Source organism: Mesoplodon mirus (genome assembly GCF_964341445.2).
Source record: "Mesoplodon mirus genome assembly, chromosome: X".
NCBI lineage: Eukaryota > Metazoa > Chordata > Mammalia > Artiodactyla > Ziphiidae > Mesoplodon > Mesoplodon mirus.
Genome location: NC_138981.1, coordinates 44796533 through 44810640, shown reverse-complemented (window position 1 = coordinate 44810640; position 14108 = coordinate 44796533). Strand labels below are relative to the sequence as shown.

At 52.1% G+C, this 14108-nt stretch overlaps 2 protein-coding genes across 3 annotated transcripts; one reads left to right on the top strand and one right to left on the bottom strand.

Annotated features, from left to right (window-relative positions):
• The first annotated feature begins 2784 nt into the window (after positions 1-2784).
• Positions 2785-8488, top strand: PCSK1N (proprotein convertase subtilisin/kexin type 1 inhibitor). The gene is made up of 3 exons (XM_082609821.1): positions 2785-2976; positions 7271-7743; positions 8127-8488. Exons 1-3 carry the CDS (start codon positions 2863-2865, stop codon positions 8317-8319), a joined length of 780 nt encoding a protein of 259 aa, XP_082465947.1. The 5' UTR covers positions 2785-2862; the 3' UTR covers positions 8320-8488.
• A 1134-nt stretch (positions 8489-9622) lies between these two features.
• On the bottom strand, positions 9623-14087 carry ERAS (ES cell expressed Ras). 2 transcript variants are annotated; one of them, XM_082609078.1, is made up of 3 exons: positions 13172-14087; positions 12866-12923; positions 9623-10615 (listed from the first exon to the last, which is right to left on the bottom strand). In XM_082609078.1, the coding sequence occupies exon 3, from the start codon at positions 10569-10571 to the stop codon at positions 9870-9872; it is 702 nt and encodes a 233-aa protein (XP_082465204.1). In that variant the 5' UTR covers positions 10572-10615; positions 12866-12923; positions 13172-14087; the 3' UTR covers positions 9623-9869. The 2 variants fall into 2 exon arrangements, with proteins under 2 accessions (XP_082465204.1, XP_082465205.1); XM_082609079.1 differs by lacking the exon at positions 13172-14087 and having other exon boundaries at positions 12866-13166.
• Positions 14088-14108: the final 21 nt, after the last annotated feature.

The following is a 14108-nucleotide window of genomic DNA, read 5'->3' as shown; positions in this document are numbered from 1 at the left end:
AGTGTACAATTCAATATATTCTCTCAGAGCATTAATGTCTTCATCTGTAAAGAGAACAATTCCATCTCAAGAAATTGTCGTTGGGACTAAATGGTATTTTAAAGGTACTTTTGAATAAAAGGAAATTGTTAATTGTTAGATAAAGATATCTTTACTTGAAATGAAGATAAGTCATATATTGCCCTAAAAAAAAAGTGTACAATTCAATGGTTTTTAGTATATTCAGCCATCACCACTATCGAACACCAAAACATTCTCATCACCTCAAAAAGACACACTGTACTTATTTGCAGTAACTGCCCCCCCGCACCCACTGCCATTCCATTCTCTTCTCCCCTCAACCCCTGGCAACCACTAATTAACTTTCTATCTCCATGGATTTGCCTATTCTGGGCATTTCACATAAACGGAATCATGCAATATGTGGCTTTTTGTGTCTGGCTTTTTTCACTTAGCATATTTTCAAGTTTCATCCATATTGTAGCACGTATCAGTACTTCATTTCTTTTTATGGACAAGTAATCTTCCATTGTATGGATGTACCTCATTTTGTCTATCCATTCATCAGTTGGTAGACATTTGAGTTGTTTCTATTTGGGGGCTATTATGAAAAATGCTGCTTTGAACATTCATGTATAAGCTTTGTGTGGACTCTTTATATACATTTTGAAATGTTTTCTTGATTTTCTTTAAAATATTCAGCTGGGATTTAAATTAAGATTATATTTAAATTATATATTAATTTGGATATAATTGAAATATTTATAATATGAAATAGTCTCATCCAAGAGCATGAAATGTGTCTTCATTTATTCAGATCATCTTTTATAACTATTAGTGAAGTTTAACATTTTCTCTATAGAAGTCTTTTTTTTTTTTGGCCACACTGTGCAGCATGTGGGATCTTAGTTCCCCAGCCAGGGATCGAACCCATGCCCCCTGAATTGGAAGCATGGAGTCTTAACCACTGGACCACCAGGGAAATCCCTCTATAGAAGTCTTATTATCCCATTTATACTAGTTTCCTATTGCTGTGTAACAATATTACCATAAGCTTCTTAACTTGAAAAAACATTAACTCACAGTTTCTGTGGGTCAGGAGTCAGGGTGTGGCTTAACTTGGTTCTCTGCTTAGGGTCTCACAAGACCCTAAGGTGTTTACCAGGGCTGCAGTCTCATCTGATGCTCGACTGGGGAAAGATCTGTTTCCAAGCTCACTCAGGTTGTTGGCAGAATTCAGTTCATTGAAGTCATAGGACTGAAGGCTTCAATTTCTTGCTGGCAGTCAGCTGAAGGCCACCCTAGGCTCCTAAAGGCCACCCTCTGTTTCTTGCCATGTGAGGTTCCCCAAAGTGGCCACTTGTTTCATCAAAGCCAGCAAGGGAGTGGGAGTTGCCTCACAAGTTGATCATTTCAACCTCATTTTTAACATAATTATCTACATGTAATCATGTACATCTGGTCACCGTTGGACACACACACACACTCAAAGGAGAGGATTACCCAAGGATGTGAACATCAGAAGGCAGGGATCATGGGAGTCATCTTAATTGCATGTCCATTACATCATCCCTGGGTATATACTCTTCAGGTCCAAAGGGGATGTGTAAAAGGATTTTCATTGTAAAGTTGTCTGTAATACTGAGGAGATAGAGGCAGTTAGAATAAATGGATTAGATATATTCACAACATAAATGGATCTTTCTTTTCCTCACTTTTGATTTATGTCATGTTACCATACTTTAATTCCAACCAAAATGAAAATATCTTTATTTTTTATCTGATTATAATAGTAATACCTATTCATTGAATCTTTCTTCCCCAGACAACTGAGAAAAGTGTAAAGGAGAACGTGACAAACCATCAGTTATCTCTCCCTGCCCCCAGTGACATGCCCTTCCATACCACTGACATGCCCTTCCTAACATTTTTCCCCCTATGGATACACAAATTTTACCAAAGTTTTGTTTCCTTTGATGAAGGAATGCAAAGAAATCCTTTGAATCCTTTTGATGCTTGAAATCCTTTTGGAACAATATATGAGTAAAATCTATCAGTGTATCTATCTATATATCTATGGAAAAACAAGTAGATACAGACAACAAAATAAAGACAGACGGGAGGAGTGTTGTGGAGATGAAGGGAGAGAAAGAATCAGAGGCAGGGAGAGACAGATGGGAGGGGAAGACAGAGAGAGCTATGGACACATAGGGTCAGAAAGAGAAACACAAAGCCATGGAGAGATGAAGATACTGGCAAACAGACAAGGAGAGGATAGAAAGGAACTTTTATTGAGCTCCTGCTGAATGTCATTAAACCTTCAAAGCCACTCTGGGAAGCAGTTACCAGTAACCCCTTTATGCAGGTAAGGGGCTGCACATTAGAATGGTGAACTGACCTATGTATGGTCACATCACCTGGAATGAACCCATCACCCTGTAAAGGCCCTGGTCCATAGGGCATCCGTAACTGTTTATCCAATGAACAAAGTCATATATCTCCTCCCCAAGGAGGGAGAGGCTGACACCAGACCCTCATTCCCCTCCACTGCGTCAATTTTTCCTGCCTGTCTGCTGAGGCGACAGCAAGGTCTGTTGCCCTGGCAACTGCCCTCCGACCGCCATGGCAACCGCCATCGCAGTCTCCAGCTCGCCACCTTGCCCCTTGGGCATCTCCATGGCAACGGGCGGGATGGAGGGGCTGCGGGAGCTCCTAGGCTGCACCTGCGTGGAGTGGCGGGAGGGGGTGGGCAGGGTTCCCTGACGTGCGCAGCCGCAGAGCACCGCATCCGTGTCCGCTAGCCCAGGCGCTGCGCACTTGCCAGCCAGTCAGCCCGTCCGGAGCCCGGCTCGCTGGGGCAGCATGGCGGGGTCGCCGCTGCTCCGCGGGCCGCGGGCCGGGGGCGTCGGCCTTTTGGTGCTGCTGCTTTTGGGCTTACTCGAGCCGCCCCCCGCGCTCTGCGCAAGGCCGGTAAAGGTGCGACCCGGGTCGGGCGCGGCGTGGGGGTGGGGTGGAGGATGCTACCGGCGACGGTCGGTGCCTGGCCTCTGGCTCCTCATTCTCGCTGGTCCTGCTCCCGGGACGTGCGGAGAGATCGGCCAGGGTGGCCGGGGGTCCAGCCGCCAGTCTGCACCCAGGCCATGCCGGGGTTGGTCTCTTGGGTGTGCGGGTGGCAGTGTCCGGGGCTAGTTGGGCCGCCGCACTCTGCCGGTCCGCCCGGGCTCGGCCCGCCCGCCGCCTGTGGCTCTGTCCATGGGACTAGCGCGCTTTAAGGCAGGGGGTGCGGGCATCGGTTTGTGTGCGCATGATGTGATGATAGGGACGTGAGGGTGTGCTCTCCCTGTGTGTGTCTTTTCATGTAAGAGCTTCCGAGCATCCATACAAAGGTGCCAGTGTGGGTCCGGGTGTGCAGTGTGTGATGCTTCTGCCTGTGACTTTTCTCAGTGACACTGTGTGCTTGTGAATTCTATGGTAATGGCGTGACTTATGGGCGTGTCTTTCTGTGTGTCTGTGTGGTCTTGTTTTTGTTTGGGAGAGAGTGGTCTCTGCATCCCTGAGTGCATATCCCATTTTGGTTCTGTTGAACTGAGTGACTAGGATTTTGTATGTGTGTTCACGAGGCTGTTCCTCCCTGCTTCTTTGTGGAGCTGTGTCATTGTGGGGAGAGGAGCCATGATGTCTCTTTCTGTGCTGCATTATGTCTTTAAGGGTGGTGCTTGTTCTTGCATCTGGATGGCTTGGCGACTGTAACCGCATGAGCATCGGTGTGCATGAACATGTGCAGTTCCTTGCGTGTGGATGTGGCAGTGTTGAGTTGCATATGTGACGTCTCAAGGCCTGTCAGTCCAAATGAGTGTGTGTGAGGCCATGATTGTGTGTGATTCCCCGGGGTGTCTGAGGGGTGGTGGGCATCAAGGGCACTTGGAGCACATACTCTTCATGAAGAGTTCAAGGCTGTCTGCGTCAAGGATGGTGTTTTTCTTAATTAAATATTTTTTATATATGACATAATACATTTAAACATATGTATATACAATGTAATAATGATAACCCTCTTGTGTACCCATTACTCAGCTTAAGAAATCGAGCATGACCAATCGTTAGAAGCCCCTGGGTGCCTCTCCCTAAGGCAGCCCCTCTTCTCCATAATTATCCTGTATTTTCTGTTAATTGATCCCTTACTTTTGTTTGCAGCTTGTCACATATGTATGTATCGCTAAACAATATCTTGTCTAGTTTTTCCTCACAGAAATGGAATCATACTGGGTGTGTGGCTCCTGGTAGTCACTAGGGGTCACTAGGTAGTCAGGGTGTCTGGTAGTCGCAGGCAGTCTGCAGTGGAATCCTGTAACTTGCTTTTTTTTTTCTCTACATTGGTTGTGAGATTCATCGCATTGAAGTATGTGGCTATAATTCATTTATTTTTATTGCTGCATAATTTTTTTTTTTTTTTTTTTTTTTTGCGGTACGCGGGTCTCTCACTGTTGTGGCCTCTCCCATTGCAGAGCACAGGCTCCAGACGCGCAGGCTCGGCGGCCATGGCTCACGGGCCCAGCCGCTCCACGGCATGTGGGATCTTCCCAGACCGGGTCACGAACCTGTGTCCCTTGAATTGGCAGGCGGACTCTCAACCACTGCGCCACCAGGGAAGCCCATGCTGCATAATATTTTATCCCATGTGTACATCATGGTTTATAGATACATTCTTAATACGTCAGCAACAACATTTGGGTTGTTTCCAGCTTTTCTTTCTTTTTTTTTCCTCCCTTCACTTTTATGTTATTACAAACAGTGCTGCTGTAGTTCTTCATGCACTTGTGCCCAGCAGTATATGTGCAAAAGCTAGTCTGGGGTGTAACACCCCAGGAGTGTGGCATAGGATATGTGCATCTTTTAAGACATTGCCAAATTGTTCCTCAAAGGTATCTTAACAATTGAGTTCCCAGCAGCCATGTATAAGAGCTTCCATTTTTTCTATATCCATGTCAACATTTGACATTATCAGACTTTAATTTTGGCAATCTTTTGGACGTATTCTGCATAGTGTATCTCACTGGTATTTTAATTTGCATTTTCCTGATTACTAATGAGGTTCACTATTTTTCATTTGTTTAGTAACTTTGTTTGTATTTTTTTTTTCTTTAAAATTTATTTATTTATTTATTTATTTATTTTTGGCTGTGTTGGGTCTTCGTTTCTGTGCGAGGGCTTTCTCTAGTTGTGGCGAGTGGGGGCCACTCTTTTTTTTTTTTTTTAATTTATTTATTTATTTATTTTTGGCTGTGTTGGGTCTTCGAATGTGTGCAAGGGCTTTCTCAAGTTGCAGCAAGCGGGGGCCACTCTTCATCACGGTGCGCAGGCCTCTCACTGTCGCGGCCTGTCTTGTTGCGGAGCACAGGCTCCAGACACACAGGCTCAGTAGTTGTGGCTCACGGGACCAGCCACTCCACGGCATGTGGGATCTTCCCAGACCGGGGCTCGAACCCGTGTCCCCTGCATCAGCAGGCAGACTCTCAACCACTGCGCCACCAGGGAAGCCCCAAGGGGGCCACTCTTCATCGCGGTGCGCAGGCCTCTCACTATCGCAGCCTCTCTTGTTGCAGAGCACAGGCTCCAGACGCACAGGCTCAGTAGCTGTGGCTCACGGGCCCAGTTGCTCTGTGGCATGTGGGATCTTCCCAGACCAGGGCTCGAACCCATGTCCCCTGCATTGGCAGTCAGATTCTCAACCACTGCACCACCAGGGAAGCCCTAGTAACTGTTTTTGGTTCCTCTTTTGTGAAATACTTGATCATCAATTTTGCCTATTTTTATATTAGTTTGCTTTTCTCCTACTGCTTTTTAGGCATTCTCTGTTTATTGGACATTAATCCTTTATTGACTGTTTGTGCTACAAGCATCTTCTCCCACTCTGGTTTCACTTTTCGTTCTTTTTAGGGTGTCTTGGGATAAAAAGAAATTCTTAATTTGAATGTAGTTAAAATTATTTGTCTTTTCCTTTCCATTGTTCCCAAATTTGGATCACTTGTTGTTCCTGCACAATTTATTGAAGGAGTTGGTCCTGTCCCCACTGCTCTGCAGTGTCCCCTCTGTCGTAGCAAGTGTCAGTGTGTGTGGATCTGTTTCCAAGCTCTGTTCAATCCTATTCCTTCCACTGCAATCGAATCTGCGGCTTAACTTGCCCATTTAATTTTTGATTTCATTAAAAGTATTTTTCTAGATGTTCTAGATGTTTCTTTTTCAAATCTTCATGGTCATTTTAATGGTCATTAGTTCCTCTCTCATACTTTTGATAGTCTTTTATTTCTTTAAACTTATTGAAATTGTTTCAAAACTGCCTGAACTGAAAATTAGTCATTGGGTAATTTATTTTACAGATAGACTTGCACACATGCCAAATGATATATGGGCACGGTTATTCATCCCAACATTATTTATGAGAATAGCAAAAGATTGGAAACACCCTAAATGTTCATCAATTGGGCTGGTTAAATAAACTATTATACATCCATACAAAAGAGAATCAATACAGAAGAAAGGAAGGAAGAGAGAGAGAAAGGATGCTCTTAAGGTACTGATCTAGATCTAGATTCCAAAAAGCAAGGTGCAGAACAGTCTGCTACCTTTAGGGTAAAACAAGTGGACAATAGGAATCTATAAAATGCAAATACAGGTTCCTGTTGTCCACAACATCAATATAGAAAAATCCATAGCTGTCGTATCTACCATCGCTACTCCTATGAAACAAACAAACACAAACAAACCAAAAAACCTGGTCTTGGGCTTCCCCGGTGGCGCAGTGGTTGAGAGTCCGCCTGCCGATGCAGGCGACACGGGTTCGTGCCCCGGTCCGGGAAGATCCCACATGCCGCGGAGCGGCTGGGCCCGTGAGCCATGGCCGCTGAGCCTGCACGTCCGGAGCCTGTGCTCCGCAACGGGAGAGGCCACAACAGTGAGAGGCCCACGTACCGCAAACAAAACAAAACAAAACAAAAACCCTGGTCTTCAGCAGCCCTGGGACAAGTTCTGAGTCACTAGGAAATCGTTAGGGGTGGTGAATCTAGGGGTCTTTGGTGGTCCTAAAAGTGTCCAGAGATATTTGGAGGTCTCCATTGACCTTAGGGGTGTCTACTCATATTTGAGGGGCCATGGTGCCTTTGTTGGCATGTTGGCATCTAGGGATATTTGAGATCCACGGAGTCCCCCGGGTTGGGGGTCCCTGGCCTGACGGACGGTGACGACCTCTCGCTCCCCACCTGTCTTCCCGCAGGAGCCCCGCAGCCTGGGCGCAGCCTCTCCGCCAAAGGCTGAGGCCAGCACTCCCCGCCGCTTCCGGCGGGCAGCGACTCGAGGAGAGGCGGCGGGGGCTGTGCAGGAGCTGGCGCGGGCGCTGGCGCACCTGCTGGAGGCCGAACGGCAGGAGCGGGCGCGGGCCGAGGCGCAGGAGGCTGAGGATCAGCAAGCGCGCGTCCTGGCGCAGCTGCTGCGCGTCTGGGGCGCGCCCCGCACCAACGACCCGGCGCTGGGCCTGGAGGACGACCCCGACGCGCCAGCCGCGCAGCTCGCCCGAGCCCTGCTCCGCGCCCGCCTGGACCCCGCTGCCCTCGCAGCCCAGCTTGTTCCCGCCTCTGCCCCCGCCGCGGCACTCAGACCCCGGCCCCCAGTCTACGACGACGGCCCCACGGGCCCAGATGCCGAGGACACCGGCGACGAGACGCCGGACCTGGATCCGGAGCTGCTGAGGTCCCCCCCACAAGGGGTGGTCGGGGCGGGGGCGGGCGCCTACATCCCGGGAGGAGGAGGGCGAGGAGCGGCGGGGGCCTGCTTCACGGGGTGGAGGTGCGAACACCTAGGTCCTGGAACCCTGGGAGAAAATTTTCTAGTCCTGGACATAGGGTGTGGAGGCAGAGATGCCTGGCCGGCTTCCTTCGTCCGAATGGGAGGCGGGGAAACTATAGTTTCAGGGATGGAAGGCGGAGACATCTGTCTCCTGGAAGCAGTGGGATGGGTGGGAGGTGGCTGCCAGGTCCCCAGGCGGTCAGGGGTAGCGGCGCTGTCCAGGTCCTAGGGCCGGGGCGTTGGCGCACGGACACGTCCTCACTGCATTCCGCTCTGCTCCCCTGCAGGTATTTGTTGGGGCGGATCCTCGCGGGAAGCGCAGACCCCGAAGCTGTGGCTGCCCCGCGTCGCCTCCGCCGAGCCGCTGACCAGGACCTGGGCCCTGAGGTTCCCCCTGAGGGCGTGCTGGGGGCCCTGCTGCGCGTAAAGCGTCTGGAGACCCCCGCACCCCAGCCCCCAGCGCGCCGCCTCCTGCCTTGAGCACCGCCTGGATCAGCGCGCCGCCTACTGCCCTGAGCACCGCCTGGATCCTGCGCGTACTCCGGGGGCCCGGGACCGCCTCGCCCCTGACACCCCGACAGCCAGTTGCTGCCCTGGAACCCCAAGATCCCCACCCCTGACCCCACAATAAATATGATCTGAAGCAACTATGTGCTTGTTTGAGTGGCAGTGTCTAGGGGGCCGGTGGACTGGGTGGAGACGGCTGCCCTCAGACAAGGGGAAAGGGGCCCCTGCCCTCCATCCTGCATTTTTGAGACAACCCCTGCCTCAGTCTTTGCCTCTCCTCACTGGAGAGATACCCATATGGACAATGGCAGTGCCCACCCGGATTCTGTGCCGTTTCTAGGCCTCGCTTGGGAATGGGGAGCCAAGAAGACTTTGAAGCCACTTTCAGCGGCATCTTCTGGGGGTCCATCCTCCTGGGGACCAAGTGGTGGTCAAGGGGTGGCTGTTTGTGAGGCATATGAGTAGAGCTTGGGCGGTGCTGGCACGACCACTTGCACACATGAGCGCCTGCCTGCTGATATGGGGAGGGGCTACCAGCAGGAAGAGAAACGGAGTGGGCTGCCGGCCAGGGGCCAGCCCTCCCAACACCATCACCTCCTGGCCTGGAACTCTCTGGGCCTTGAGGAAGTGTATTGGTCAAGGTAGGAGGCTAGGATGTATTTTGTTAGTTTGATATGTAATGTTTAGTTATATAGTATAGAAGCCATTCTATCTGTACTCTTATCCCAGCCCTGAAGGTACTGGGAGTTGGTGTGGTAACTGGTTTGTGGTCATGGCCTGTGCACTGGCTATTCCCTCTGCCCCTAGTTATGCACAAGTTTTTACCCAAATGTCACCTACTCAGTAAGGCTTTCCTTGACCTCCCTGTCACTCTGTTCCTCTGCCTGCCTTCAATACATAGCCTTATGTTATATCTACAAGGGCAGGGGCTTTTAGTGTCTTGCTTGCCTCTATTTTTTTTCTTTTTGAGGTACGCGGGCCTCTCACTGTTGTGGCCTCTCCCGCTGCGAAGCACAGGCTCCGGACGCGCAGGCTCAGCGGCCATGGCTCACAGGCCCAGTCGCTCCGCGGCATGTGGGATCTTCCCGGACTGGGGCACGAACCCGTGTCCCCTGCATCAGCAGGTGGACTCTCAACCACTGCGCCACCAGGGAAGCCCTCCCCCACATTTCTTGAATGAAATAATTCTCACAATTCAAGTAACATTCTCCCCAGTCTCATTCCCACCCACATAACACTTGGCATGGAGGCAGCTTTGAAACCTAAGAACACTATTTAATTTTGCACAAAATCAACTTGACATAATATATAACCAACGCTACGGCCCCACATTGCCAAAAAGCCCATCACCAAAAGAAAACATCCCCAGGAGAAGGGTCCATCTATCCCCAGTACACCGACAGTGTCCCACACAGCTAGTTGCTGGGGTCGGGGAGTGGGGGGGGGGGTGGGGCGGGCAGGTCTCAAGTGAAGGAACCACCACCCTGGTCTGGGGGAGGGTCCACTTTTCTAGACCAAGAACTTCAGGCCACAGAGCAGCCACAGCGGCACATGGCCTTCTGGTGCCGGCCTTTATCCCCACCTGGCCCTGCCATGGCCTCCTTTGCCATGGCCTCCCGGACTCTTTGGATCTCATGGATGAGCAGGGAAAAGGCCTCCTCCACACCTTGGCGTGTCTTGGCTGAGGTCTCCACAAAAGGGGCCCCCCAGCTCTTTGCGAGGGCTGCAGCAGCAGCACGAGCATCTCCGGTGGTGGTCACAAGGTCACACTTGTTGCCCACAAGGACGAGGGGCTGGGTGTGGTGTGGGCCCCAGGTGGCCCGCATCTGCTGCAGCTGGGCTAGAGACGAGGGGTCATCCAGGGCGAAGACACCCAGCACACCATCCCCAATCGCCACACACTGGTCACGCAGGGCCCGATGAGTGGCCTGCCCCGCCGTGTCCAGCACATTCAGAATGCAGCCTCCGTGGTCCAGGGCCATCTCCTTCCAGTAGGAATCCTGGATGGTGGGGTCGTGGTCTTCCACGAAGCACTGGTGGTTCAGCTGGATGGTCAGCGCGCTCTTTCCCACGCCACTCGCGCCCACGACCACGGCCTTGTACTCAGGCAGCTGCTTGCCAACACCCCTGGAGGGTGCCCGAGCCCTGTGGCTCTGCTCCTGGGAGCTAAGGCTCCAGGTGCCCAGGCCCAGATCAATCATGCTAGGCTTTGTTGGCAGCGCCATGGCCCCAAGTGGGCAGCTCAGGGAAGAGATGTGGATAGCAGGCCCTGCAGGTGGAAAGAGAAGAAAGACAATGGGGGTGGGGGGTTGGGAGGTTAGGTGAGACCATTTAGGGGCAAGGGGACAGCCGGGTGTCATCGAATCAACATTTATTGAGTGCCTAGTGTGTGCTAATCACCTAATATACTATAATACATTATTTATGTTGTTTATTCTCTCTCACTCCCTTTTACCACATAAACGCTGTGAGATTTTAAAAACAGCTTAATTAATTTATAGACCGTAAAGTTAACCTAGCTAAAGTGTACAATTCAATGTTTTTTAGTACATTCACGAAGTTGTGTGACCATCGCCATAGTCTAATTTTAGAACATTTCCAGTCACCCGGAAAAGACACCCCCTGCCCATTAGCAGTCCCTCCCCATTCCGGAGGGAGGGCAGGGATTTCGTCGGTTTTGGTTTCGGATTGTGTCACCATTGGACCCCAACCTGGCACACTGCTAGTCATAGTTGGTGCAAAGCAACATTCCTGCCCCCAGGAGCTTACGTTTTAAAAGATGGAGACAATAAACCAAATAGGTAAGCAAATGATGAGGTCTGTTAGCCATTGTCATTGGAATTTAGTCTTTATTACTTATTCAACATACAGCTGTTGAGAACCTACTGTGGGGCAAGGACAAAGAGGTGGGGAAAAAACAGATTAAGAAACCCCTGGCCCTCATGAACGTGACATTCTAGTCAGGAAGACAGACAACAACAAAGATAAATCAGTAAAAAATGTTTCAGCAATAGGTGATAAGCAGGCAGAAGGTGCTTGGTTAATGTTAGGTATTTCTATTATAATTTAATTTTCATTCATTAATTCGAGGACCTTCCTGCGTGCCAGGCATTGTGATGGGTGCAGGGATGGGGGGTGGGGTGGGGGGCGGGGATATGGCTGAGAACAAAATAGAGTCCCTGCCCTTGGGAGGGTTAGATTCTGAAAGTGACAAAGAGACAATAAACAAGATAAGCAAGTAAATTACCATGTAGTTAGAAGAGGATGGGCACACAGCAGGTACTCAATTAGCGTTCACTATTAATACTAAGTCACCATTAACCCATTCAATACACATCCTGGTCTTGGTTCGGTGTGTGGCCTCAGGAAATGCATCATAATGGCTGCGGCCCCAAGTGTCCCAGGAAGCCCTGGGACAGTGGCAGCTGGGGGGCAGGTGGTGGGTTTGAGGGATCCACAGGGGGTGGGGGTGGAGGGGGGTTCTGTGGAATTTGGGATCCGGGGGTCAGGGTTGGGGGGCTAGGTCCCAGGTGGGGATCCAGCTGTGGGGCCCTCAGCCCAGAGAGGATCCCTGAAAAGAGTTGTGGAATGTGCTCGCCCAGGAAGAAGGGGGCCATGATGAGGAGATGTAAGCAGAGGACAGAGCTGAGGGGAGGGGGGCAGCGAGGAGGCCAGGGCAGTAATGCGGGCCACCAGTGGGGGATCTGGATGAGCCGGGTGGGATTCAGAGAAGTTCCGAAGGCAGGCCTGACAGGATTTGCTGAGGGACTGGGAAAAAGGGGACGGAGTCCAGGCGACTGGAGAGGTGGGTGCCGTCTCCCGAGGCAGGGCCTGGTGAGGGGGCCCTCGCTCCGGGCGGGGCGGTCGCTGGGGCTGACACCGAGAGCACCGGACACTGGCAGCAGAGGGCCGGCCGACCTCCCGACACCTGGAGGGGCGCTAGGCTGGCGGCGCCATGGCCGCTTCGTCAAGGAGCCGTGAGGCTCGGGGAAGTGAGCCGCGGTGACTGGCCCGAGGTCACACAGCCCATGGCAGGGCGACACGGGAATATGGAAGCACCGCAGTGCCAAGTGCCAGTGGAGCACTGTCGGGGGTCCCTCCCCCACGCCCGTACCCCTTCCTTTGTGTCACCTCCCTGACCTGAGGGGAGCGGGGGGCGACCCCCAAGCGCAGTCCCACCCCCTTCCAGGCTGGCCCGGGCCCCGTACACGCATCCCCTAAGCCCGGGCGGCTGGCCAGCGTGGGGCTGGGAGGGGGGACCCCCAGTTTCACCCCGAAGCCGTTACCCCGTGCTCGGCCTGGACCTCCCCGCTCAGCTCCCGGCTCCCTGCTCGGCGCCCACACCCTCACCCAGGTCCGTCCTCACAAAGGCGGCCCGGGGTTGCTGGCCCCTGAGGATGGGAGGAAACAGGGGAGGGTCCCCGACACCCGACCTCGGCCATACCCCCACAACCCTAAGTGGAAGGACCTCTCAGGTCGGTGCCGGGGGGGGGGGGGGGGCCTGGGCGGCCCGGCTCACCTGTGTCCCGGGATGGCCGGTGGCGCTGGGACCCGAACCCTCCGCTGCTCTGACAGGACTGACAGGGAAGGAGATGTTCGTTCCAGCGGGGGGTATGGGGCGACGGGGGGAATGGGCGGGGAGGGAGTGCGCATGCGCAGCCAGCCGCCCTCGGGCCCCTCCGTAGCTCATCCGGCCCCTGCCCCGGGGTGAGTGCTGGGTCACTGCCCGCCAGGCGAGTGTGCGCAAAGGAGGTCTTCTTGGGGTGCGCTCTGAGCGCTGACCTCCGCTGTGTGCCCCGTGCATCCCGCTGCACCTCTTCCTTACCTTATCCCCATCTGGGACGTGATTTCGTGTTTTTACTGCGTGGGGGGGGTGTCAGATTTTTGACCTGAATGTCCAGACTTTGCCAAATGTTTTGTGAGGGCCTAAGGCCCTGGAGCTTGTGCTGCCTCAAGCGGGCTTTTTGGTAGCATGGGAGAGAGTTGCGTCCAGTCCTGGAGGGAGAGAGTTGCAGAGGAGGGGTTATTTTGTAAAGACAGAGAGAACCTGATTTGAGGCGGATGTGTTCCAAGCTACACAATTTCGTAGACTCCCTTGCAGCTATGGTAGTCATGTGACACAATTCTGACCCATAAAATGTAAGCAGGAGTTGTGGGGCGGGGGCAACCACAATGCTCCTTCAAAGAGGATGACTGAGCTGACCCTTCCCCTTTCCCATTCTCCTCTTCTTGATTGGGTGGGGCTCTGGTGGTCATCTTGGGTGATGACCAGAGGGTGGTTTCGGAAGAAACCACCAGAGGGTGGCCATGAAGAAAAGTCCAGGAAACCTCAACCCAGACTCCTTTGCGTTGCCGAAGCAATTCTTATTATGTGGGAGAAATAAAACCCTAAAATTATCCCACAATTCCCCACCCTTGGTCAGTGGTAGACACTCCTTCCCCCAGGAAGCTACCCATGACCACCAAATCCAAGTATGTTAAACCTGGACCCCCCCACCCCCCAATCAAGACAAAGACAGATGGGGAGACTGAGGCCTAATGAAGACACTTCATGATAGTTTTCTTGCCTTCCCAGCCCAGGGTGTAGCTGGGACTGGCTGTGAGGCTCCTATTTCTAAGGCAGGAGCTCATTTTCTCACAGATTCCCACCATTTAATCTCTTGTGGAGCCAGTCAAGCTGCTTGCTCTATTTCCAGTTAGTTTTTGGATGAGCAGGGGGTTGACCTGATAAAGACCCACACCCTCATTCCGTCATTACTCAT